Source organism: Carcharhinus amblyrhynchos, unplaced genomic scaffold (genome assembly GCF_965287045.1).
Source record: "Carcharhinus amblyrhynchos unplaced genomic scaffold, sCarAmb.v2.hapA chromosome_185, whole genome shotgun sequence".
Classification (NCBI taxonomy): Eukaryota; Metazoa; Chordata; class Chondrichthyes; order Carcharhiniformes; family Carcharhinidae; genus Carcharhinus; species Carcharhinus amblyrhynchos.
The window spans coordinates 135,014-162,688 of NW_027649925.1; the positions used below are offsets into that span (position 1 = coordinate 135,014).

The 27,675-nt window shown below is 46.2% G+C and overlaps 1 protein-coding gene across 1 annotated transcript in view; it reads right to left on the reverse strand.

The window, feature by feature from the left end:
* The window catches only part of LOC145338809 (uncharacterized), a 101,515-nt gene that overhangs the window by 19,079 nt on the left and 54,761 nt on the right, over positions 1–27,675 (reverse strand). Inside the window, exons 8-10 of the mRNA XM_080183211.1 lie at positions 26,776–26,901; positions 14,022–14,102; positions 8,710–8,817 (exon numbers count right to left, since the gene is read on the reverse strand). Of these exons, the coding sequence (XP_080039337.1) occupies positions 8,710–8,817; positions 14,022–14,102; positions 26,776–26,901 (315 nt within the window). The remainder of the gene's footprint in view (positions 1–8,709; positions 8,818–14,021; positions 14,103–26,775; positions 26,902–27,675) is intronic.

Below are 27,675 nucleotides of genomic sequence, written 5' to 3' on the forward strand. Positions count from 1 at the left end.
ATTCCCCCTCATTCGTCTAAACTCCAGTGAAAACAATCCTAACCTAGTCAATGTCCCTTCATACATCAGTCCCGCTATCCCCAGACTCAGCCTGGTAAACCTTCGCTGCACTCCCTTGGGAGAAAGAACATCCTCCCTCAGAAAAGGAGACCAAAACTGCACACAATACTCTAGGTGTGGTCTCACCGAGGCCCTGTATAATTGTAACAACACATCTCTGCTCCTGAGACGTGAAACCTCTTGCAATGAAGGTCAACATGCCATTTGCCTTCTTTACCGCCTGCTGCATCTGCATGCTTACCTTCAGCGACTGGTGCATAAGGACACCAAGGTCCTTCTGCACACTCCCCTCTCCCAATTTACACCCATTCAGGTAGTAATCTACCTTCTTGTTTTTTGCTTCCAAAGTGAATAATCTCATATTTTTCCAAATTATGCTGTATCTGCCATTGATTAGTCCACTCACCCAACCTGTCCAAGACATTCTGAAGGATCTCTGCGTCCTCATCACAGTTCAACCTTCCACCCAACTTGATATCACCTGCAAACTTTGAGATGTAACATTTTGTTCCCTCATCCAAATCATGAATATATATTGTGAATAGCTGGGGCCCCAGCACCGATCCCTGTGACACCCCATTAGTTACAGCCTGCCAATTTGAAAAGCACCCATTAATTCCTACTCTGTTTCCTCTCTGCCAACCAGTTTTCTATCCATCTCAATACACTTCCTCCAATCCCACTTGCTTTAATCTTGCACGATAATCTCTTGCGCAGGACTTTGTCAAATGCTTTCTGAAAGTTCAAATATACCACATTCCCCCTTGTCAACTCGACTACTTACACCTTCAAGGAATTCAACAGATTTGTCAAGCATCATTTCCTCTTCATAAATCCACGCTGACTCTGTCTGATCCTGCCACTGCTTTCTAAATGCTCTGCTATAAAGTCCTTGATAATGGATTTGAGAATTTTCCCCACTGCCGATGTTAAGCTTACTGGTCTATAATTTGAGGTGGGGCAGGCTATAAACAAACAAATAATTGATGCATGCAGAAACAGAACGGCGATAATTATGGGGGATTTTAATCTGCATATTGATTGGTTGACCCAAGTCAGACACGGTGGGCTTGAGGAAGAGTCCTTGGAATGCTGTCGGGGTAGTTTCCTTGAACAGTATGTAACGGAATCTACGAGGGGGCGAGCTATCTTAGATCTGGTACTGTGTAACAAGGGAGGTAGAATTAGGGATCTTCTTGTGAGGGATCCTCTTGGGACGAGTGATCATAGCATGATTGAATTTCTGATGCAGATGGAGGATGAGAAAGTAGGGTCCCGAACCAGTGTCCTCTGTTTGAACAAAGGGGAGTACGATAAGATGAGGGTGGAACTGGGAAATGTAGATTGGGGGCGCAGATTGATTGGTAGGACGGCTGAGGAGCAGTGGAGGATTTTTAAGGAGATCTTTTTTGGTACTCAGCAGAAATATATTCCGATGGTAAAGAAGGACTGTAAGAGAAGAGATAACCAGCTGTGGTTATCGAAGAGAATAAAGGAGAGTATTAAATTAAAAGCTGATGCGTTCAGAGCTGCTAAAAATAGTGGGCGATTAGAAGATTGGGAAAGATTTAAAAATCAACAAAGAATGACTAAGAAAGCGATAAAGAAAGGAAAGATAGAGTATGAAGCTAAGCTAGCTCTAAATATAAAAAATGATAGTAAAAGTTTTTACAAATATAGAAAGAAGAGGAGGCTGGCTAGAGTGAATGTTGGACTCTTGGAGAACAAGAGGGGGGATTTAGCGGTGGGTAACGAGAAAATGGCTGAGGCTTTAAATAAGTTTTTTGTGTTGGTCTTCACGGAGGAGGACACAAATTGCTTGATGAATATTAAAGATAGAAGGATGGTAAGAGATGAGATCCTTAATGCGATTACTGTCACTAGAGAGGTAGTGCTTGATAGACTAATGGGACTGAAGGTGGACAAGTCCCCAGGACCGGATGGAATGCATCCCAGGGTTCTGAAAGAAATGGCAAAGGTGATAGTGGATGCCTTAGTAATTATTTATCGAAATTCGCTGGACTCTGGGGAAGTGCCGGAGGATTGGAAAACAGCTAATGTTACGCCGCTGTTTAAAAAAGGTAGCAGACAAAAGGCAGGGAATTATAGGCCAGTTAGCTTAACGTCCGTCGTTGGAAAAATGCTAGAATCCGTCATCAAAGAAGAAATAGCAAGACACCTGGAAAAGAATGGTTTGATCAAGCAGATGCAGCACGGATTTGTGAAGGGGAAGTCGTGTTTAACGAATTTATTGGATTTCTATGAGGATGTGACTAGTGCGGTAGGCAGAGGGGAACCAGTGGATGTGGTGTTTTTAGACTTCCAGAAGGCATTTGATAAGGTGCCTCACAAAAGGTTGCTACAGAAGGTTAGGGTGCACGGAGTTGGGGGTAAGGTGTTAGCGTGGATTGAGAATAGGTTGTCTAACAGGAAGCAGAGAGTTGGAATCAATGGGTGCTATTCTGGTTGGCAGTTGGTGACTAGTGGAGTGCCGCAGGGATCGGTGCTGGGGCCTCAACTGTTTACCATTTACATAGACGATCTGGAGGAGGGGGCTGAGTGTAGGGTAACAAAATTTGCTGATGACACAAAGATGAGTGGAAAAGCAAATTGCGTGGAAGGCGCGGAAAGTCTGCAGAGAGATCGGGATAGGCTGAGTGAGTGGGCGAGGACCTGGCAGATGGAGTATAACATTAGCAAATGTTAGGTTATCCACTTTGGCAGAAATAATAGTAGAAGGGTTATTATTTAAAGGGCGAAAAGCTGCAGCATGCTACGGTGCAGAGGGACCTCAGGGTCCTTGTGCATGAATCGCAAAAACCCAGTCTGCAGGTACAGCAGGTGATCAAGAAGGCAAATGGAATGTTGGCCTTTATAGCGAGGGGGATTGAATATAAAAGCAGGGAGGTCTTGCTGCAACTGTACAGGGCACTGGTGAGGCCGCAGCTGGAGTACTGTGTGCAGTTTTGGCCACCGCATTTGCGAAAGGATATATTGGCCTTGGAGGGAGTACAGAGAAGGTTCACCAGGCTGATACCAGAGATGAGGGGGTTAGCCGATGAAGAGAGATTGAATAGACTGGGTCTGTACTCGTTAGAGTTTAGAAGGCTGAGGGGAATCTTATAGAGGCTTACAAGATAATGAAGGGGCTAGATAGGGTAGAGATAGAGAGATTCTTCCCGCTTAGAAAGGATAGCAGAACTAGAGGGCACAGCCTCAAAATAAGGGGAGGGGGCAGTTTAGATCAGAGTTGAGGAGGAACTTCTTCACTCAAAGGGTGGTGAATCTCTGGAATTCTCTGCCCATTGAAGTGGTGGAGGCTACCTTGCTGAATATATTTAAGTCACGAGTAGATAGGTTTCTGACAGACAAGGGAATTAAGGGTTATGGGGAGAAAGCGGGAAAATGGAACTGAACCACTATCAGGTCAGCCATGATCTTATTGAATGGCAGGGCAGGCTCGAAGGGCTAGATGGCTCACTCCTGCTCCTATTTCTTATGTTCTCAATTCCCTGTTTTTTCTCATAAGAACATAAGAAATAGGAGCAGGAGTAGGCCATCTAGCCCCTCGAGCCTGCCCCGCCATTCAATAAGATCAAGGCTGATCTGTCGTGTCTCAGTTCCACATTCCCGCCCTCTCCCCATAACCCTTAATCCCCTTGCCTATCAAAAACCTATCAACCCGCGTCTTAAAAATATTGAGCGAGGCAGCCTCCACCACTTCAATGGGCAGAGAATTCCAGAGATTCACCACCCTTTGAGTGAAGAAGTTCCTCCTCAACTCCGTTCTAAACCGCCTCCCCTTTATCTTGAGGCTGTGCCCCCTAGTCCTACTGTCCTTTCTGAGCGGGAAGAGCCTCTCCACCTCTATCCTATCCATCCCATTCAACATCTTATACGTCTCAATGAGATCTCCCCTCATTCTTCTAAACTCAAACGAGTACAAGCCTAGTTTATTCAGCCTCTCCTCATAGCTCAACCCCCTCAACTCCAGAATCAGCCTAGTAAACCTCCTCTGCACTCCCTCCAAGGCCAAAATATCCTTGCGTAAGTGCGGCGACCAAAACTGCACACAGTACTCCAGCTGCGGCCTCACCAGTGCCCTATACAGCTGCAGCAAGACCTCCCTACTTTTATATTCAATTCCCCTCGCTATGAAGGCCAGCATCCCATTCGCCTTCCTGACCACCTGCAGGCTGGGTTTTTGCGACTCATGCACAAGGACCCCAAGGTCCCTCTGCACCGTCGCATGCTGCAGTTTTTTACCACGTAAGTAATAGTCCTTCCTACCATTATTCCTACCAAAGTGGACAACCTCACATTTGCCAACATTAAATTCCATTTGCCAGTTCCTGGCCCATTCGCCCAGCCTATCTAGATCCTTCTGCAGACTCTCCACACCCTCCGCACAATTTGCCGTTCCACCCATCTTGGTGTCATCAGCAAATTTCGACACCATACACTCGGTTCCCTCCTCCAGATCATCTATATAAATGGTGAATAGCTGAGGCCCCAGCACCGACCCCTGGGGCACTCCACTAGTCACCAACCGCCAATCCGAATAGCACCCATTGACCCCCACTCTCTGCCTCCTATTTGACAGCCAATCCCCTATCCACGCTAACACCCTACCCCCAACTCCATGCCCCCTAACCTTCTGTAATAACCTCTTGTGAGGCACCTTGTCAAACGCCTTCTGAAAATCAAGAAACACCACATCCACCGACTCTCCTCTATCCACCGCCCTAGACACATCCTCATAGAACTCCAATAAATTCGTCAGACACGACTTCCCCTTAACAAAACCGTGCTGCATCTGCTCTACCAAACAATTCTCCTCAAGATGCCTCGCTATTTTCTCCTTGATCACGGATTCTAACATTTTTCCTACAACAGATGTTAAACTAACCGGCCTATAATTCCCCACCTTTTGCCTGCCACCCTTCTTAAACAACGGCGTAACATTAGCCGTTTTCCAATCTTCCGGCACTTCCCCAGAATTTAGTGACGTTTGGAAAATAATCACCAAGGCATCCACTATCACCTCCACCATTTCCTTCAGAACCCTTGGATGCATTCCACCTGGTCCTGGGGACTTGTCCACAATCAGTCCCTCCAGTCTGTCGAGCACCGCCTCTCTAGTAACAATAATGTCATTCAGGCCCTCCACTCCTACCATCTTTCCATCGCTAACACCCAGCAAATTATTCACGTCCTCCACCGTGAAGACCGAAACAAAAAAGTTATTCAGGGCCTCAGCCATTTCCCCATCCCCTACCACTAAGTCCCCCCTCTCATCCTCTAAGGGTCCAACGTTCACCCTAGCCAGCCTCTTCCTTTTTATGTATTTATAAAAACTCTTGCTATCCTTTTTTATATGAAGCACTAGCCCAGCTTCATAGTTTATCCTACCCTTCTTTATCAACTTCTTTGTCATTCTTTGTTGATATTTAAACCTCTCCCAATCCTCTTCTCGCCCACTACTCTTAGCTACTCTAAACGCATCCGCTTTTAATTTAACACTTTCCTTCACCTCCTTCGTTATCCACGGCTTATTACCTCTCCTCCTACGGTCCTTTTTGACCATCGGAATAAATTTCTGCTGAGCACCAAGAAAGATCTCCTTAAAGATCCTCCACTGTTCCTCAGCAGACCTACCTTCCAACGCGCTCCCCCAATCAACATTTGCCAATCCCTCTCTCATCCTACCATACTCTCCTCTGTTCAGGCAAAGGACACATAGATCTAGGGAACCGTGGTGCACTAAAAGAGTTGAGTCGATGGTTACAAAGAAAAAGGAGGCTTATGTTCGGATGAGATTTGAGGGCTTAGGTAGTGCACTAGAAAACTTTAGATTGGCTAGGAGGGAGTTGAAGAGGGAGTTAAGAAGGGCTAAAAGAGGACATGAGAAGACTTTGGCTGATAGGATTAAGGAGAATCCTAAGGCGTTCTATAGGTATGTCAGGAACAGAAGGTTGGTCAGAGCAAGATTAGGGCCAGTTACAGACAGCAGAGGGAAGTTGTGTGTGGAACCGGAAGAGATTGGAGAAGCATTGAACCAATATTTCTCTTCGGTGTTCACGCAGGGGGACATGAATATAGCTGAGGAGGACACTGGGTTGCAGGGGTGTAAAATAGACAGTATTACGGTTGATAAGGGGGATGTGCTGGATATTCTTGAGGGGCTGAAAATAGATAAGTCCCCTGGTCCGGATGGGATCTACCCTAGGATTCTCTGGGAGGCTAGAGAGGTGATTGCAGAGCCTCTGGCTCTGATCTTCAGGTCGTCATTGGTCTCTGGTGTAGTCCCGGAGGATTGGAGGATCGCGAATGTTGTCCCATTGTTTAAGAAGGGGAACAGAGACTTCCCCGGGAATTATAGACCGGTGAGTCTTACTTCTGTTGTGGGCAAGGTTTTAGAAAAAATTATTAGGGATAGGATTTATAGTTATTTGGAGTGTAATGAATTGATTAGAAATAGTCAGCATGGTTTTGTAGCGGGTAGGTCGTGCCTTACTAACCTTACTGAGTTTTTTGAGAAGGTGACCAAAGAGGTGGATGGGGGCAAGGCAGTTGACGTGGTATATATGGATTTTAGTAAGGCGTTCGATAAGGTTCACCATGGTAGGCTTCTGCAGAAAATGCAGATGTATGGGATTGGGGGTAATCTAAGAAGTTGGATCAGGAATTGGCTATCAGATAGGAGACAGAGGGTGGTGGTTGATGGTAAATATTCATCATGGAGTTCGGTTACGAGTGGTGTGCCTCAGGGATCTGTTTTGGGGCCACTGTTGTTTGTAATCTTTATTAATGATCTGGATGAGGGTATAGTTGGGTGGATTAGTAAATTTGCTGATGACACCAAAGTCGGAGGTGTGGTAGATTGTGAGGAAGGGTGTCATAGTTTGCAGGGAGACTTAGATAGGTTGCAGAGCTGGGCCGAGAGGTGGCGGATGGAATTTAATGCGGAGAAGTGTGAGGTAATTCACTTTGGTAGGAGCAACAGATGTGTCGGGTATAGGGCTAACGGGAGGACTTTGAATAGTGTGGATGAACAGAGGGATCTAGGTGTATGTGTACATAGATCCCTGAAAGTTGGGAATCAAGTAGATAAGGTAGTTAAGAAGGCGTACGGTGTCTTGGCGTTTATTGGTAGGGGGATTGAATTTAGGAGTCGCAGCGTCATGTTGCAACTGTACACTACTCTGGTGCGGCCGCACTTGGAGTACTGTGTGCAGTTCTGGTCCCCACATTACAAGAAGGATGTGGAGGCTTTGGAGAGGGTGCAGAGGAGGTTTACTAGGATGTTGCCTGGTATGGTGGGGAGGTCCTATGAGGAGAGACTGAGGGATTTAGGGTTGTTTTCGTTGGAAAGAAGGCGGCTAAGAGGGGATCTTATTGAAACATATAAGATGATTAGAGGTTTAGATAGGGTGGATAGTGATAGCCTTTTTCCTCGGATGGAGAAAGCTAGCACGAGGGGGCATGGCTTTAAATTAAGGGGGGGTAGCTACAGGACGGATGTCAGGGGTAGGTTCTTTACCCAGCGGGTGGTGAGGGATTGGAATGCCCTGCCTGCTGCAGTTGTAAATGCGCCTAGTTTGGGGGCGTTTAAGAGATCTATGGATAGGTTTATGGACGAAAAGGGATTGGTATAGGCTAGTGGGTCATTGTTTTTGTAACTGGTCGGCGCAACATCGTGGGCCGAAGGGCCTGTTCTGCGCTGTAATGTTCTATGTTCTATGTTCTACATGTCCGGGAACCCACTTTCTCCTCCTCCATCTGCATCAGAAACTCCACCATACAATGATCACTCTTCCCAAGAGGATCCTTCACCACAAGGTCCCTGATTCTACCCGCCTCATTACATAACACCAGATCCAAGATAGCTCGCTCCCTCGTCGGCTCCAACACACACTGTTCGAGGAAACTGTCCCGGCAGCATTCCAAGAACTCCTCCTCGAGCCCACCACGTCCAACATGGATCAACCAATCAATATGTAGATTGAAATCCCCCATAATTATCGCCATTCCATTCCTGCACGTCGCATTTATTTGCGCGTTAACAGCCCGCCCCACCACCAGATCATTATTTGGGGGCCTATAAACGACACCCACCAGCGTCTTCCTCCCTTTCTACCTCCTCTCTACCTCCCTTTTTAAATAGTGGGGTTACATTCACTACCCTCCAATCTGCAGGGACTGTTCCAGAGTCTATAGGATCCTGGAAGATGACCACCAATATATCCACTATTTCTAGAGCCACTTCCTTAAGTACTCTGGGATGTAGATTATCAGGCCCTGGAGATTTATCCACCTTCAACCCCATAAATTTTCCCAGCATGCGCGCACGCACAGACAGACAGACACACACACACACCCCTTCCTCACAGCTTGTTGTCATACATACACTTGAAATAAATATGGAATCTGCCTGTAAACAGAGGTTTTGTCTGCTTCAGTGAGAGTCTCAGTCAAAGTGACATGGCTCCATGGTGCAGTGAGGTAGGAATGTTATTCTTCCACATTGTCTGCACTGAGAGCACAGGGGGACTGTCTCATCTTTCAACCTCAATTATAGCAATGTCCATCTTTGTACAAATCAAACCATTGACAGAAATAAAATGTACCAATGCGATAGGTACTTACTGAGCTTGGTGTGAAAAAGAATAAAGAAACCCAGGCTAGAAACGTAGATCACGACAGACAGGATGATCTTTACAGCCACGGAGTGGTACTGAAACCTGCAAACTAACACTGGGAACACAAGAATGACAAGCAATGTCTTAATGACAGGCAAAGAATTATATTGTAAAGATCATGCGATCTATTGATTGGTTCACATACTTATCAATGGAAAGTATGTCACACACGGAGGCTAAACAAATAAAATAACCTATACAATATCTCCGACTCCAGGAACTCTGGTTAAAAATGAGTATCACCAACAGCAGATCACAAAACTCTCCCCAAAACCAGAATAGGAAACTCTCCCCAAAATCAGAATAGGAAACTCTCCACGTGACCAGGGCCGAAACTCTCCCTCCAGATTCTCTCCCCATGAAATGACCAGGAAGCCCTCGCCAAGACCAGACCAGGAAACGCTCCCCCAACGTTCCGATCTGAAACTCTCCCTCAACTTAGAGAGTCATAGGGGTTTACAGTATGGAAACAGCTCTTCGGCCCAACTTGTTCATGCCGCCCTTTTTTTTAAACCCTGAAGCGAGGCCTATTTGCCCACATTTGGCTCATATCCTTCTATACCAATCTTACCCATGTAACTGTCCAAATACTTTTTAAAAGACAAAATTGTACCCACCTCTACTTCTACCTCTGGCAGCTTGTTCCAGACACTCTCCACCCTCTGTGTGAGCAAGTTGGCCCTCTGGACACTTTTGTACCTCTCCCCTTTCACCTTAAACGTATGCCTTCTATATTTAGACTCTCTACCTTTGGGAAAAGATATTGACTATCTAGCTGATCTGCGCCCCTCATTATTTTATAGACCTCTATAAGATCACCCCTCAGCCTCCTACACTCCAGAGAAAAAAGTCCCAGTCTATCCAGCCTCTCTTTATAACTCAAACCATCAAGTTCCAGTAGCATCCTACTAAATCTTTTCTGCACTCTTTCTAGTTTAATAATATCCTTTGCTTACACAATATTCCAAGTGTGACATTACCAATGTCTTGTACAACTTCAGCAAGACGTCCCAACTCCTGTATTCAATGTGCTGACCGATGAAACCAAGCATGCCAAATGCCTTCTTCACCACTCTGTCCACCTGTGACTCCACTTTCAAGGAGCTATGAACATGAACCCCTAGATCTCTTTGTTCTGTAACTCTCCCCAACGTCCTACCATTAACTGAGTAAGTCCTGCCCTGCTTCATTCTACCAAAATGTATCACGTCGCATTTATCTAAATTAAACTCCATCTGCCATTCATCAGCCCACTGGCCCAATTGATCAAGATCCCGTTGCAATCTGAGATAACTTTCTTCAGTGTCCACTATGCCTCCAATCTTGGTGTCATCTGCAAACTTACTAACTATACCTCCTATAGTCTCATCTAAATCATTAATATAAATGACAAATAACAGTGGACCCAGCACTGATCCTTGAGGCACACTGGTGGTCACAGGCCTCCGGTTTGAAAAATATCCCTCTACAATCACCCTCTAGCTTCCGTCATCAAGTCAATTTTCTATCCATTTAGCTACCTCATCCTGGATCCCATGAAATTTAACCTTATGCAACAACCTACCATGCAGTACATTATCAAAGGCCTTGCTAAAGTCCATGTAGACAACATTAACGGCATTGCCCTCATCTACTTGCTTGGTTCCCCCTTCAAAAAACTCAAATCAAATTTGTGAGACATGGTTTTCCACTCACAAAACCATGCTGACTGTCCCTAATCAGTGGGGGCATGGAGTTGGGGGTAGGGTGTTAGCGTGGATAGAGGATTGGCTGTCAAATAGGAGGCAGAGAGTGGGGGTTAATGGGTGCTATTCGGATTGGCGGATGGTGACTAGTGGAGTGCCCCAGGGGTCGGTGCTGGGGCCTCAGCTATTCACCATTTATATAGATGATCTGGAGGAGGGAACCGAGTGCATGGTGTCGAAATTTGCTGATGACACCAAGATTGGTGGAACGGCAAATTGCGCGGAGGGTGTGGAGAGTCTGCAGAAGGATCTAGATAGGCTGGGCGAATGGGCCAGGAACTGGCAAATGGAATTTAATGTTGGCAAGTGCGAGGTGGTCCACTTTGGTAGGAATAATGGTAGGAAGGACTATTACTTATGTGGCGAAAAACTGCAGCAGGCGACGGTGCAGAGGGACCTCGGGGTCCTTGTGCATGAGTCGCAAAAACCCAGCCTGCAGGTGCAGCAGGTGGTCAGGAAGGCGAATGGGATGCTGGCCTTCATAGCGAGGGGAATTGAATATAAAAGTAGGGAGGTCTTGCTGCAGCTGTATAGGGCATTGGTGAGGCCACAGCTGGAGTACTGTGTGCAGTTTTGGTCGCCGCACTTACGCAAGGATATTTTGGCCTTGGAGGGAGTGCAGAGGAGGTTTACTAGGCTGATTCCGGAGTTGAGGGGGTTGAGCTATGAGGAGAGGCTGAATAGACTAGGCTTGTACTCGTTAGAGTTTAGAAGAATGAGGGGAGACCTCATCGAGACATATAAGATGAAGAATGGGATGGATGGGATAGAGGTGGAGAGACTCTTCCCGCTCAGAAAGGACAGTAGGACAAGGGGGCACAGCCTCAAAATAAAGGGGGGGGCGGTTTAGAACGGAGTTGAGGAGGAACTTCTTCACTCAAAGGGTGGTGAATCTCTGGAATTCTCTGCCCGTTGAAGTGGTGGAGGCTGCCTCGCTAAATATATTTAAGACGCGGGTTGATGGGTTTTTGATCGGTGAGGGGATTAAGGGTTATGGGGAGAGGGCGGGAATGTGGAACTGAGCCACGACAGATCAGCCATGATCTTATTGAATGGCGGGGCAGGCTCGAAGGGCTAGATGGCCTACTCCTGCTCCTATTTCTTACGTTCTAATGTTCTTATGTAAATGCCTGCAGATCCTGTCTCTCAAAATACTTTCCAACAATTTACCCATTCAGATGTGAGACTCACTGGCCTGTAGTTCACAGGCTTTTCCCTGCAGCCCTTTTCAAACAAAGGCACAACATTTGCCACCCTCCAATCTTCAGGCACCTCAACTGTGACTATCGATGATTCAAATATCTCTGCTAGGGGACCCACAATTTTCTCCCTGGCTCCATCAGGTCCTGGGGATATAACTACCTTGATGTGCTTTAAGACTTCCAGCATCTCCTTCTCTGTAATATGTACACTCCTCAATAAACCTATTTATGTCCCCAAGTTCCCTAACATCCATGCTTTTCTCAACAGTAAAAACTGATGAGAAATAGTCATTTAGGATCTCACCAATTTCTTGTGGATCCACACATTGATGACATTTCCGACCAGAAACTCTCCCCAAGACAAGACCAGAAACTCTCCCCAAGACCTGACCAGGAAACTCTCCCCAGGACCAGAGTAGGAAACTCTCCTCGGGTACAGACAAGAAACTTTCCCCAAGACCAGACCAGAAAATCTCCCTAAGACCTGACCAGGAAACTCCCCAAAACGTGACCAGGAAACTCCCCAAAACGTGACCAGGAAACTTTCCCCAAGACCTGATCAGGAAACTCTCCCCAAGACTAGGACAGGAAACTCTTCCCAGGTCCAGACAAGAAACTCACCCTAAGACCTGGCCAGGACACCCCCAAGACCAGACTGGGTAACACTCAGTTCAGTAAATGTACAACGGGGATATAATATGGTGAGGTACTAACAATTGGCTACACTATATTTTATATTAAGTATTTGAAGTGCCGATGGATATTGTGCATGATCTTACCTGTCATTCACGCCACACTCCCGCTGCAGGAAAGTCGGCCAAATTTCCGTTCACTGCAACGGGATGGGAAAATTCTGCCAGCAGAACAGTGGTAAGATTGCAGTCATGGTTTGGAGGATTGTGGGTACATGCCATGCAGGACATTTTGACGTGCTGACAAGCCCTTCACAATTGTGTCAACCACTTGTTGTCCGATATATAATTCCCGTGCTTGCTAAGGTTGTATTTCATAACACAAAATACATCTAATATCGACAAACAAATACTCAATTGTTTCAAAACAGTTTAGGGATTTAAAATAATCAGCTCTCAGTATCAATATCAGGGGAACAGTTCCACAAGTCAGCCCGTTGCACACAAATTCACAGATTTGTAAGAAGGTGGCATCCTGTTATGTGTCTGTCAGTCTATTACAAAGAAACACCTTTCACAAGAGGAAACTCTTTCTACAGTTAAGTTACTAAGAGAGGTGCGGTTACACCATCAGTGTGAGGCAACCTGCGGCCTGGTGGGGAGAGAGAGGGAGGGGGCTGCCTCCAATGTTACTCCATCCCTTTTCATTAAGGGGATCAAAACTGTACTCAGTACTCTAGGCAAGGCCTGATCAACAACCTGTGCAACTTTTAAACACCAATCCCCTTGCAATAAAGGCAAAAGTGCAGTTTACCTTCTTAACTACTTGTTGGAGCCACCAGTTAACTTTTTATGATTCAAGCACTAGGACACACAGATCCCTCTGCGGAAAATAGCCATTAGCAAGTGGCATCCATTCTCATTTGCACTGGTCTTAACTTTAACATACTGGTTATTGTCAATGTTAAACGGTCGCACATCTGTGGTCTCTCAGTCACCTAGAGTATGTGTACTGTTTACCCCTCTCTGTCTCAGAGACACAGTGAGTATGTGTACTGTTTACCCCTCTCTGTCTCAGAGACACAGTGAGTATGTGTGCTGTTTACCCCTCTCTGTCTCAGAGACACAGTGAGTATGTGTGCTGTTTACACTTCTCTGTCTCAGAGACACAGTGAGTATGTGTGCTGTTTACACCTCTCTGTCTCAGAGACACAGTGAGTATGTGTGCTGTTTACAACTCTCCGTCTCAGAGACACAGTGAGTATGTGTGCTGTTTACAACTCTCTGTCTCAGAGACACAGTGAATATGTGGGCTGTTTACAACTCTCTGTCTCTGAGATACAGTGAGTATGTGGGCTGTTTACAACTCTCTGTCTCTGAGATACAGTATGTGGGCTGTTTACAACTCTCTGTCTCAGAGACACAGTGAGTATGTGTGCTGTTTACACCTGTCTGATAATTTTAGAAAGATTGATGCCCTAACCCAGAAGTTGTAAAGAAATTTATTCACATTCTAATAACAGCAGAAAATTCATTGTTTCCTGTGTGGACCCTGTCTTTGCGAACTGAACAACCAGAGATGGTTAAGAGTTCTTCTCTCATGCTTTTTTAGCCTTTCCCTAGAGAAACTGAACATATTGATCCTGAGACTTGACTGCTTTCAATTCTGCAAATACTCACAATTCTGTTTTGATCTGATAATCAGGGGAATGTCGGTAAGCACAGTGAGAACTTCACAGCAAAGGAAAATTATCCCTTTATCTGTCGGTAAAGGAAATGAGAAGAAAGTCACAATCATTCTGAATAAAAAGAAGCAAATGCCGCACAGTCTCCATCTGTCAGTCTTCCATCTATTCTCATTTCTTTAAGCTCATGGATATTGGTATTATCCAGGGCAAGCACATCTGCAGAAAGTGTCTGCAGCTTCAGGAGAGTCAGCTCAGAGTCATCGACCTGGAGGCCAATCTGCAGACACTGTGATAATAACAAGGAGGGAGAGAGTTCCCTGGATGCTTTGCTTCTGTTGGATAGGGTCTTCTAATTTGGAGAATGGTTAGGAACAGGAGGTGTGACTGTTGCTAAGGCAGGTAAGGGGACCCAGAGAGCAAGAGTTCAGAAGTGTCAGCCCCTGCAATTGTCCAACAGGTTTAAGATTCTCTCTGTTTGTCTGGATGAGGGTAGGCTGACCAGAGCAATGTGGTACAGGAAACTATTCAAGTGGGAGGAACACGTAAGAATATGGCAATAATAGGAGACAGTATAGTGAGAGGGAGTGATATGGTCTCTGTAATAAGGAGTGAGAGTCCAGAACACTGTTGTCTGCTTGGTACCAGAGGGTCAGGACATCTGCTCCAGGCTGGAAAGGAACTTCCAGTGGGAGGGGGGAGGTTGCATTTTGTGTAGGCACCAGTGATGTAGGCAGGACAAGGAAGGTTCTGCAAAATCAGCACATGGACCTCACCATCAAATTAAGAAGCAGAACCTCAAAAGTCATCATTTCTGGACTATTACCTCAGCCATGCATAAATTGGCATTGAGATAATCAGATTCGAGGACTGAATGTGTGTCTCAGAGATTGGTGTGGGAGAAATAGGTTCTGGTTCATGGGGCATTGGCACTTGAAATGAGAGATGAAACGGCGGCACGATGGCACAGTGGTTAGCTCTGGTTTGATTCCGGCCTCGGGTCACTGTCTGTATGGGGTCTGCACGTTCTCCCCGTGTTTGCGTGGATTTCCTCCGAATAGTCCGGTTTCCTCCCACACTCCAAAGATGTGCAGGTTGGGTTGATTGATCATGCTAAATTGACCCTAGTGTCAGGGGAATTAGCAGGGCAAATATGTGAGGTTATGGGGATAGGGCTTGGATGGATTGCGGTCAGTGCAGACTTGACGGGCCAAATGGCCTCCTGCTGTGCTGTAGGGATTCTATGAACTGATTGTTCAAACAGAAAATAATAAGTACAATCCAATAGCCATTCCAGGTACACGTCTATAGGGAAACCTAGATTGGGAGATCTAGTTTGGGAGCTGAATATTTGAGAGTCTGTAACATTTAGGAAGAAGTCTCATAACACCAGGTTAAAGTCCAACAGGTTTATTTGGTAGCAAAAGCCACTAGCTTTTGGAACGTTGCTCCTTTGTCAGCTAAGTGGGAGCTCTGTTCACAAACAGGGCATATAAAGACAAAGACATTTTACAAAATAATGGTTGGAATGCGAATCTTTACAGGTAATCAAGTCTTAAAGATGCAGGCAATGTGAGTGGAAAGAGTGTTAAGCACAGATTAAAGCCATGTGTTTTGTCTCCAGGCAGAGTTCAGAGACTATTTCATCGGGTGGATGTAGCTGTTACTAGGGGGCATAACAATAAGGTTCATGATGGGAGATATAGAAGAGATGTCTGAGGTAGATTCTTTACTTAGAGTGGTTGTGGTGTGGAATGCACTGCTTGCTATGATAGTGGAGTCAGACGCTTTAGGAACTTTCAAGCGGTATTGGATAGGCACATGGAGCACATGAAATTGATAGGGAGTGGGATAGCTTGATCTTGGGTTCGGACGTAGCTTGACACAACATTGAGGGTGAAGGGCCTGTACTGTGCTGTACTGTTCCATGTTCTAGACAGGACAGTTAGTGAGATTTTGCATGCCCAGACAAGTCATGGGGGTTACAGATAGTGTGACATGAACCCAAGATCCTGGTTGAGGCTGTCCTCATGTGTTCAGAACTTGGCTATAAGTTTCTGCTCAGCGACTTTGCGTTGTCATGCGTCATGAAGGCCGCCTTGGAGAACATCTACCTGAAGATCGGAGGCTGAATGCCCGTGACCGCTGAAGCATTCTCCAACAGGAAGGGAACAGTCTTGCCTGGTGATTGTCGAGAGGTGTTCATTCATCCATTGTTATAGCATCTGCATGGTCTCCCCAATGTACCATGCCTCAGGACATCCTTCCCTGCAGCATATCAGGTAGATTGAGTTGGCCGAGTTGCAAGAGTATGTACCGTGTACCTGGTGGATGTTGTTCTCACGTGAGATGATGGCATCCATGTTGATGACCTGGCATGTCTTGAAGAGGTTGCTGTGGCAGGGTTGTGTGGTGTTGTGGCCATTGTTCTCCTGAAGGCTGGGTAGTTTGCTGCAGACAATGCGCTGTTTGTGGTTGTTCTTGAAGGCAAGAAGTGGGGGTGTGGGGATTGCCTTGGCGAGATGTCTGTCTTCATCAATGACATGTTGAAGGCTCCAGAAAAGACATCGTAGCCACTCCAGGGAAGTACTGGACGACGAAGGGTACACTGTCTGCCGTGTCCCATTTTGTCTTCTGAGGAGGTCGGTGCGGTTTTTTGCTGTGGCGCGTCGGAACTGTCGATTGATGAGTCAATCAGATCGACAATCACCAGGCAAGAGTGTTCTCTTCCTGTTGGAGAGCACTTCACGTTCATTCGGCCTCCAATCTTTGGGTAAGCGTTCTCCAAGGCGGCCTTCACGACACACAACGCAGAGTCGCTGAGCAGAAATTGATAGCCAGGTTCCGCACACATAAGGATGGCCTCAACTGTGATCTTGGGTTCATGTCACACTATCTATAAACCCCCATGACTTGCCTGGGCTTGCAAAATCTCACTAACTGTCTTGTCTGGAGACAATACATATCTCTTTAACCTGTTCTTAACCCTAACAGGAAGTTAAGGGGGAAGAGGTGCCTCTGTTAATTAATGATGGCATTAGCACATTAGAGAGAGACAGGATGGAGAAGCAGTTTGGACCAAACTGAGAAATGATAAATGTACAAAGTCACTTGTGGGACTGGTATATGTGCCTCTGAACTGTAACTACGCGAGTCATAGAGTCATAGAGGTTTACAGCATGGAAACAGGCCCTTCGGCCCAACTTGTTCATGCCATCCTTTTTTTTTAAACCTCTAATCTAGTCCCAATTGCCCACATCTGGTCCATATCCATACCCATATTACCCATGTAACTATCTAAACACTTTTTAAAAAATGTGGACTGGGGGAGCGCGTTGGAAGGTAGGTCTGCTGAGGAGCAGTGGAGGATCTTTAAGGAGATCTTTCTTGGTGCTCAGCAGAAATTTATTCCGATGGTCAAAAAGGACCGTAGGAGGAGAGGTAATAAGCCGTGGATAACGAAGGAGGTGAAGGAAAGTGTTAAATTAAAAGCGGAGGCGTTTAGAGTAGCAAAGAGTAGTGGGCGAGAAGAGGATTGGGAGAGGTTTAAATGTCAACAGAGATTGACAAAGAAGATGATAAAGAAGGGTAGGAGAAACTATGAAGCTGGGCTTGCGCTTAATATAAAAAACGATAGCAAGAGTTTTTATAAATATATAAAAAGGAAGAGGCTGGCTAGGGTGAACGTTGGTCCCTTAGAGGATGAGAAGGGGGACATAGTGGTAGGGGATGGGGATATGGCTGAGGTCCTGAATAACTTTTTTGTTTCTGTCTTCACGGAGGAGGACGTGAATAATTTGCCGGGTGTTAGAGATAGAAAGGTGGTAGGACTGGAGGGTTTTAATGACATTACTGTTACTAGAGAGGAGGTGCTCGACAGACTGGAGGGACTGATTGTGGACAAGTCACCAGGACCGGATGGAATGCATCCGAGGGTTCTGAAAGAAATGGCAGAGGTGATAGTGGATGCCTTGGTGGTTATTTTCCAGACGTCGCTGGATTCCGGGGAAGTGCCGGAAGATTGGAAAGCGGCTAATGTTATGCCGTTGTTTAAGAAGGGTGCCAGGCAAAAGGTGGGGAATTATAGGCCGGTTAGTTTAACGTCTGTTGTAGGTAAAATGTTAGAATCCGTCATCAAGGAGGAAATAGCGAGGCATCTTGAGAGGAACTGCTTGATAGAGCAGACACAGCACGGTTTCGTTAAAGGGAAGTCGTGTCTGACAAATTTACTGGAGTTCTATGAGGATGTGTCTAGGGCGGTGGATAGAGGAGAGCCGGTGGATGTGGTCTTTCTGGATTTTCAGAAGGCGTTTGACAAGGTACCTCACAGGAGGTTATTGCAGAAGGTCAGGGGACAGGGAGTTGGGGGTAGGGTGTTAGTGTGGATAGAGGATTGGTTGTCAAATAGGAGGCAGAGAGTGGGGGTCAACGGGTGCTATTCGGATTGGCGGGTGGTGACTAGTGGAGTGCCCCAGGGGTCGGTGCTGGGGCCTCAGCTTTTCACCATTTATATATAATGATCTGGAGGAGGGAACCGAGTGTAGGGTGTCGAAATTTGCTGATGACACCAAGATTGGAGGAAAGGCAAAGGTGCAGAGGGACCTCGGGGTCCTTGTGCATGAGTCACAAAAACCCAGCTTGCAGGTGCAGCATGTGGTCAGGAAGGCGAATGGGATGCTGGCCTTCATAGTGAGGGGGATTGAATATAAAAGTAGGGAGGTCTTGCTGCAGCTGTATAGGGCATTGGTGAGGCCGCAGCTGGAGTACTGTGTGCAGTTTTGGGCGCCGCACCTGCGCAAAGATATTTTGGCCTTGGAGGGAGTGCAGAGGAGGTTTACTAGGCTGATACTGGAGTTGAGGGGGTTGAGCTATGAGGAGAGGCTGAATAAACTAGGCTTGTACTCATTAGAGTTTAGAAGAATGAGGGGAGATCTCATTGAGACGTATAAGATGATGAATGGGATGGATAAGATAGAGGTGGAGAGACTCTTCCCACTCAAAAAAGACAGTAGGACTAGGGGGCACAGCCTCAAGATAAAGGGGGGGCGGTTTAGAACAGAGTTGAGGAGGAACTTCTTCACTCAAAGGGTGGTGAATCTGTGGAATTCTCTGCCCGTTGAAGTGGTGGAGGCTGCCTCGCTAAATATTTTTAAGACGCGGGTTGATGGGTTTTTGATAAGAGAGGGGATTAAGGGTTATGGGGAGAGGGCGGGAAAGTGGAACTGAGCCACGACAGATCAGCCATGATCTTATTGAATGGCGGGGCAGGCTCGAAGGGCTGGATGGCCTACTCCTGCTCCTATTTCTTATGTTCTTATGCTGGCCTTCATAGCGAGGGGGATTGAATATAAAAGTAGGGAGGTCTTGCTGCGGCTGTATAGGGCATTGGTGAGGCTGCAGCTGGAGTACTGTGTGCAGTTTTGGGCACCGTACTTACGCAAGGATATTTTGGCCTTGGAGGGAGTGCAGAGGAGGTTTACTAGGCTGATGCCGGAGTTGAGGGGGTTGAGCTATGAGGAGAGGCTGAATAAACTAGGCTTGTACTCATTAGAGTTTAGAAGAATGAGGGGAGATCTCATTGAGACGTATAAGATGATGAATGGGATGGATAGGCTAGAGGTGGAAAGACTCTTCCCGCTCAGAAATGATAATAGGACTAGGGGGCACAGCCTCAAGATAAAGGGGGGGCGGTTTAGAACGGAGTTGAGGAGGAACTTCTTCACTCAAAGGGTGGTGAATCTCTGGAATTCTCTGCCCGTTGAAGTGGTGGAGGCTACCTCGCTAAATATTTTTAAGACACGGGTTGATGGGTTTTTGATAAGAGAGGGGATTAAGGGTTATGGGGAGAGGGCGGGAATGTGGAACTGAGCCACGACAGATCAGCCATGATCTTATTGAATGGCGGGGCAGGCTCGAAGGGCTAGATGGCCTACTCCTGCTCCTATTTCTTATGTTCTTATGTTCTTATGTAAAAGACACAACTGTACCCGCATCTACCTCTGGCAGCTTGTTCCAGACACTCACCACCCTCTGTGAGAAAAAAATTGCCACTCTGGACACTGTTGTATCTCTCCACTCTCTCACTTTAAATCTACGCCCTCTAATTTTTAACTCCACTACCTTTGGGGAAAAGATATTGACTATCTAGCTGTCCTGTGCCCTTCATTATTTTATAGACCTCTGTAAGATCACCCTTCAGCCTTCTATGTTCCGGAGAGCAAAGCTCCAGTCTATTAAACCTCTCCTTATAACTCAAACCATCAAGTCCCAGTAGAATCGTAGTAAATCTTTTCTGCACTCTTTCTAGTTTAATAATATCCTTTCTATAATAGGGTGACCAGAACTGTACACAGTATTCCAAATGTGGCCTTACCAATGTCTTGTACAACTTCAACAACTTCTCAATTCCTGTATTCAATGTTCTGATCAGTGAAACCAAGCATGGTGAATGCCTTCTTCACCACTCTGTCCACCTGTAACTCCACTTTCAAGGAGCTATGAACATGTACCCCTAGATCTCTTTGTTCTGTAACTCTCCCCAACGCCCTGCTATTAACTGAGTAAGTCTTGCCCTGTAAGCTCTGTAAGATCAGTAGCAGGTTTAGAAAGCATCAAAAAGACTAATTCCAACAAGAAAGAAACATTTCAAGAGGAGGACCCTACATTTGTGGTTAACTAAAAACAGTTAATGAGAGTATTAAACTGAAAGAGAAAGCATCAGGCAGAGTCAACATGGTTTTGTGAAAGGGAAATCAATAGTTTGGGGTTTTTGATGGAACCAAATGTATCATAGAATTATAGAAACCCTACAGTACAGCAAGAAGCCATTTGGCCCATCGGGTCTGCACCGACCACAATCCCATCCAGGCCCTACCCTCTTCTCCCTACATATTTACCCACTAATTCCTCAAGCCTACGTATCTCAGGACAATAAGGAGCAATTTTAGCAAGACCAATCAATCCATCCCACACATTTTTGGACTGTGGGAGGAAACCCACATAGACAGGAGGAGAATGTGCAAACTCTACACAGACAGTGACCCAAGCCGGGATTCGAAGCCAGGTCCCTGGAGCTGTGAAGCAGCAGTGCTAACCACTGTGCTACCGTGCTGCCCATTTCTCCTTTGGATAAAGGGGAAATGGAGATGTGCTCTGGATAAAGGGGAATCGGTGAGTGTAATGTGGATAAAGGGAATCGGTGGATTTACTCTGGATGAAGAGGAATCATTGGTTGTGCTCTGGATAAAGGGGAATCGGTGAGTGTAATCTGGATAAAGGGAATCAGTGGATTTACTCTGGATAAAGGGGAATCAGTGGGTGTGCTCTGGATAAAGGGGAATCAGTGGGTGTGCCATGGATAAAGGGGAATCGGTGGGTGTGCTCTGGATAAAGGGGAAACAGTGGGTGTGCCATGGATAAAGGGGAATCGGTGGGTGTGCTCTGGATAAAGGGGGTTTGGTGGATGTGCTCTGGATAAAGGGGGTTTGGTGGATGTGCTCTGGATAAAGGGGGTTTGGTGGATGTGCTCTGGATAAAGGGGAATTGGTGGGTGTGCTCTGGATAAAGGGGAAATGGTGGGTGTGCTCTGGATAAATGGGAATTGGTGAATTTACTCTGGATAAAAGGGAATCGATGGATTTTCTCTGGATAACAGGGAATAGTTCTGTGTGCTCTGGATGAAGGGGAATTGGTGGATGTACTCTGGATAAAGGAGAATTGGTGGGTGTGCTCTGGATAGAGGGGAATTGGTGGGTGTGCCCTGTGTAAAGGGGAATCGGTGGGTGTGCCCTGGATAAACGGGAATCAGTGGGTGTGCCCTGGGTAAAGGGAATCATTGGGATTGCTCATGATAAAGGGGAATCAGTGGATTCACTCCGGATCAACAGGAATTCGTGGGTGTGCTCTGGATAAAGGGGAATCAGTGTGTATACTCTGGATAAAGGGGAATCGGTGGGTGTGCTCTGGATAAAGGGGAATTGGTAGGTATACTGCAATCTGGATAAAGGGGTCTCATAGAACATAGAAAACCACAGCACAAACAGGCCCTTCAGCCCACAAGTTGCGCTGATCATATCTCTACCTACCAGGCCTATCTATAACCCTCAATCCCAATAAATCCCATGTACTCATCCAGAAGTCTCTTAAAAGACCCTGTCGAGTTCACCTCCACCACCACTGATGGCAGCCGATTCCACTCACCCACCATCCTCTGAGTAAAAAAACTTACCCCTGACATCCCCTTAATTCTTTTACTGTTGAAAAATTTATCTATCCTTGCCTTAAAAACACTCAATGAGGTCGCCTCAACTGCTTCACTGGGCAGAGAATTCCACAGATTCACAACCCTTTGTGTTAAGAAGTTCCTCCTCAATTTAGTCCTAAATCTGGTTCCCCTTATTTTGAGGTCATGCCCCCTAGTTCTAGTTTCATCTGCCAGTGGAAACAATTTCCCTGCTTCTATCTTATCTATTCCCTTCATAATCTTTTACGTTTCTATAATCATCAATGACTTGGAAGAGGGGGCTGAAGGTTGGGTTAGTAAATTTGCTGACAACACCAAGATTGGTGGAGTAGTGGATGAGGTGCAGGGCTCTTGCAGGCTGCAAAGAGACATTGATAGGATGCAGAGCTGGGCCGAAAAGTGGCAGATGGAGATTAACCCTGATAAGTGCGAGATGATTCATTTTGGTAGGACAAACTTGAATGCAGATTGCAGGGTCAACGGCAGGGTTCTAAGGAATGTGGAGGAACAGAGAGATCTTGGGGTTCAGATCCACAGATCTCTGAAGGTTGCCACTCAAGTGGATAGAGCTGTGAAGAAGGCTTATAGTATGTTAGCATTTATTAACAGGGGGTTTGAGTTTAAGAGCCGTGGGGTTATGCCGCAACTATACCGGATGTTAGTGAGACCACATTTGGAATATTGAGTTCAGTTCTGGTCACCTCACTATAAGAAGGATGTGGAAGCATTGGAGGTTTACCAGGACGCTGCCTGGTTTGGAGGGTAAGCCTTATGAGAGAAGGTTGTGTGACGAGACCAATACTGTACACAGTACTCCAGGTGTGGCCTCACCAGCACCTTATACAGCTGCAACATAACCTCACTGTTTTTAAACTCCAGCCCTCTGACAATGAAGGACAAAATTCCATTTGCTTCTTAATTACCTGCTGCACTTGCAAACCAACTCCTTGTGATTCTTGCACAAGGACACCCAGGTCCCTCTGCACAGCAGCATGCTGCAATTTTTTACCATTTAAATTATAGTCCATTTTGCTATTATTTCTACCAGAATAGATGACCTCACATTTACTAACATTGTGCTCCATCTGCCAGATCCTTGCCCACTCACTTAAACTATCTATAGCCCTTTGCAGACTTTCAGCATCCTCTGCACATTTGCTCTGCCACTCATCTTAGTGTCATCTGTGAATCTTAACACAGTACACTTGGTCCCCAACTCCAAATCATCTATATATATCGTAAATAATTGCAGTCCCAACACTGATCCCCAAGGCACACCACTAGTCACTGATTGACAACCAGAAAAACAGCCATTTACCCTCACTCTTTGCTTTCTGTAGTTAACCAATCCTCTATCCACGCTAATACGTAAGAAGATAAGAACATAAGAAATAGGAGCAGGAGTAGGCCATCTAGCCCTTCGAGCCTGCCCCGCCATTCAATAAGATCATGGCTGATCTGCAGTGGATCAGTTCCACTTTCCCGCCTTCTCCCCATAACCCTTAATTCCCTTGTCTATCAGAAATCTATCTACCCGTGACTTAAATATATTCAACGAGGTAGCCTCCACCGCTTCAATGGGCAGAGAATTCCAGAGATTCACCACCCTTTGAGTGAAGAAGTTCCTCCTCAGCTCTGTTCTAAGCTACGCCCCCCCCCCTTATCTTGAGGCTGTGCCCTCTAGTCCTGCTGTCCTTTCTGAGCGGGAAGAACCTCTCCACCTCTACCCTATCCATCCCTTTCATCATCTTATACGTCTCAATAAGATCCCCCCTCATCCTTCTAAACTCTAACGAGTACAAGCCCAGTCTATTCAGCCTCTCCTCATAGCTCAACCCCCTCAACTCCGGTATCAGCCTAGTGAACCTCCTCTGCACTCCCTCCAAGGCCAAAATATCCTTGCGTAAGTGCGGCGACCAAAACTGCACACAGTACTCCAGCTGCGGCCTCACCAGTGCCCTGTACAGTTGCAGCAAGACCTCCCTACTTTTATATTCTATCCCCCTCACTATGAAGGCCAGCATCCCATTTGCCTTCCTGACCACCTGCTGTACCTGCAGACTGGGTTTTTGCGACTCATGCACAAGGACCCCCAGGTCTCTCTGCACCGTAGCATGCTGCAGCTTTTCGCCCTGTAAGTAGTAGTCCTTCCTACTATTATTCCTACCAAAGTGGATAACCTCACACTTGCCAACATTGTATTCCATCTGCCAGGTCCTCGCCCACTCGCTCAGCCTATCTAGATCCCTCTGCAGACTTTCTACACCCTCCACACAATTTGCTGTTCCACTTATCTTTGTGTCATCAGCAAATTTCGACACCTTACACTCGGCTCCCTGCTCCAGATCATCTATATAAATGGTAAATAGCTGAGGCCCCAGCACCGAACCCTTGGGCACTCCACTAGTCACCAACCGCCAATCCGAATAGCACCCATTGACACCCACTCTCTGCCTCCTATTTGACAGCGGAAAGAATCTCTCTACCTCTACCCTATCTAGCCCCTTCATTATCTTGTAAGTCTCTATAAGATCCCCCCTCAGCCTTCTAAACTCCAACCAGTATAGACCCAGCCTATTTAATCTCTCTTCATAAGCTAACCCCCTCATCTCCGGTATCAGCCTGATGAACCTTCTCTGTACTCCCTCCAAGGCCAATATATCCTTACGCAAATAAGGGGACCAAAACTGCACACAGTACTCCAATTGCAGCCTCACCAGTACCCTGTACAGTTGCAGCAAGACCTCCCTGCTTTTATATTCTATCCCCCTCGCTATAAAGGCCAACATTCCATTTGCCTTCTTGATCACCTGCTGCACCTGCAGACTGAGTTTTTGCAATTCATGCACAAGGACCCCCATGTCCCTCTGCACTGTAGCATGCTGCAGCTTTTCACCCTTTAAATAATATTCCTTCCTACTATTATTTCTACCAAAGTGGATAACATCACATTTGCTAACGTTATACTCCATCTGCAAGGTCCTCGCCCACTCACTCAGTTTATCCGGATCTCTCTGCATTACCCTGAACACTGTTCACCTTTCTTATGTAGCTGCGGCACCTTGTCAAATGCATTCTGGAAATCCAGATACACCACCTCCTTTCGATACAATACCTCCTGAGATATATTGATAGAGAGAGTGTGGAGAGAATGTTTCCTCTTGTCAAAGAATCTATAACTCAGGGTTACAGTTTAACAATGAGGAGTCACTCATTTAAGACAGGCTGAGGAGGAATCTTTTCTCTCACATGGCGGTGGAAGGCAGAGTCTTTGAATATTTTTAAGGCAGAGCTGGATAGATTCTCAATTAATGAGGTGATTGGAGGTTGGTAGGAATGTGGGGTTGAGGTTACAATCAGATCTGTCACGATCTTATTGAATGAGGGAGCAAGCTCGAGGAGCCGAATGGCCTACTCCTGCTCCTAATTCTGTTCAACTCCGAGATCAATAGATTTTTACATATTAAAAATATCAGGAGAAACAGGAATAGTGCAGGAAAATGGTGAAGTATCATACATGATCTCAGTGGACAGCAGAGCAGGTTTGAGGGGTCGAATGGTCTTCTGTTGTTGCTATTTCCCATGTCCTTCTGTTTATATAGTGTGCATTCAATGTTGACATTGTAAGTGTGTTTGTGTAGCTGTGGGTTGGTGCAGCAGGGTTTTAGGGAATGTGCAGCTGAGCACTGTCTCCCTCCCTGAGCTTTGGCTGCTTCGATTTGAAACTTTGTCAGGACAGGATTGAACAAGAGGCTCCTCCCAACTTGGGCAGGGGAAGAGAACATAGATCTGGGGGCATGAAGGCAAAAGGGCAGGTAAATAGGGTGGTGAAAAAGGCATACGGCACGCTCGACTTATCAATCGAGGCATAGATCACCAAAGCAGAGAGGTCAGGATGGAGTTGTATCAAAATTTGGTGAGGCCACAGCTGGAATACTGTGCGCAATTCTGATTGCCACATTATAGGAAGGATGTGATTGCACTGGAGGGGGTGCAGAGGAGGTTCAGCAGGATACTGCCTGGGATGGAGCGTTTCAATGATGGAGAGAGGTTGGATAGGCTTGGGTTGTTTCCTCTAGAGCAGAGAAGACTGAGGGGCAACCTGATTGAGGTGTACAAGATTATAAGAAACATGGACAGGGTGGATAAGAACTAGCTGCTCCCCTTCATTGAAGGGTCAGTCACAAGGGGACATAGGTTCAAGGTGAAGGCGGGGAGGTTTAGGGGGGACATGAGGAAATAGCTTTTTTACTCAGAGGGTGGTGAGAGTCTGGAATGCGCTGCTTGGGAGGGTGCTGGAGGCGGGATGCCTCACATCCTTTAGAAAATACCTGGATCAGCACTTGGCCCACCATAACATTCAGGGCTACGGGTCAGGGACTGGCAGATGGGATTAGGTGGGAGTTCAGGTGTTTCTAATGTGTCAGTACAGACTCAATGGGCCAAAGGTCACTGTATGATTCTCTGATAATATAAATGCAGCAGACATATTTCTCTTTAAACTTACAGATGCTGGCCAGGAACGGAGACTGTTCAGTCTGTCTTCGCAGGAAGAGTGTGACAACATAGAAGGTCACTGCAAAACACTGAACGCAGCCAATCCCAGCGGCAACTTTATATCCTAGGGTAAATCCTTACCAAACAAACAGTTATGTCAGCCTAGGTCACAGCAGTCTCTTACATTCTGGAAAAGATTTGTTCAGTTTCTAACAAGGCAGTTTTCACTGAGATTAAAAGACACAGTCTATAATGAAATAGAGACACACATCAGCCAATAAAAGATCTCAGGACAATAGACAAGGATTTTCCCCTTATTAATACGTCAGGGCTGTTTCAGGCTGTGGTTGTTACAGGAAGCAAAGTTTATAGGCTACAGGAAGCTGCAGGCAAAGCGTTTCACAGGAAATGACTGTGACAATGAACCATGCCAAGACAGTGGGAGGCCATTCAGCCACTCAGCCTATGTTGACTCAATTCAAGACTCTGGCCAGAATTTTACTATCCTGCCCGCCACGGGAATTGGAGCGGGCAAGGGGTGGACAGTGGAATGATCCGGTGACCTTGGGCAGGATTTTATGGTTTTGGGACAAGCCCTCTATCTCAGTCTTATACACTTCACACTCAATATATCCACAAACTCCGATTTGGATGGCAATATAAAACTTGGTAGAATTATGAGTGTGAGAAGGAAGTAACACAGAAACATAGGAGATAGGATCAAGATGAGGTCATTTGGCCCTTTCAGCCTGCTCTGCCATTCATTTTAATCTTCCTGGAGTGAACTGGAGGGGGCCTAGAGCTGGGGGTACGGAGGGAGAGGAGTTTGTGAAATGTGTTTTGGAAGGGTCTCTAGAGCAGTATGTAACTAGTCCGACTAGGGGAGAGGCTATACTGGATTTAGTGTTGG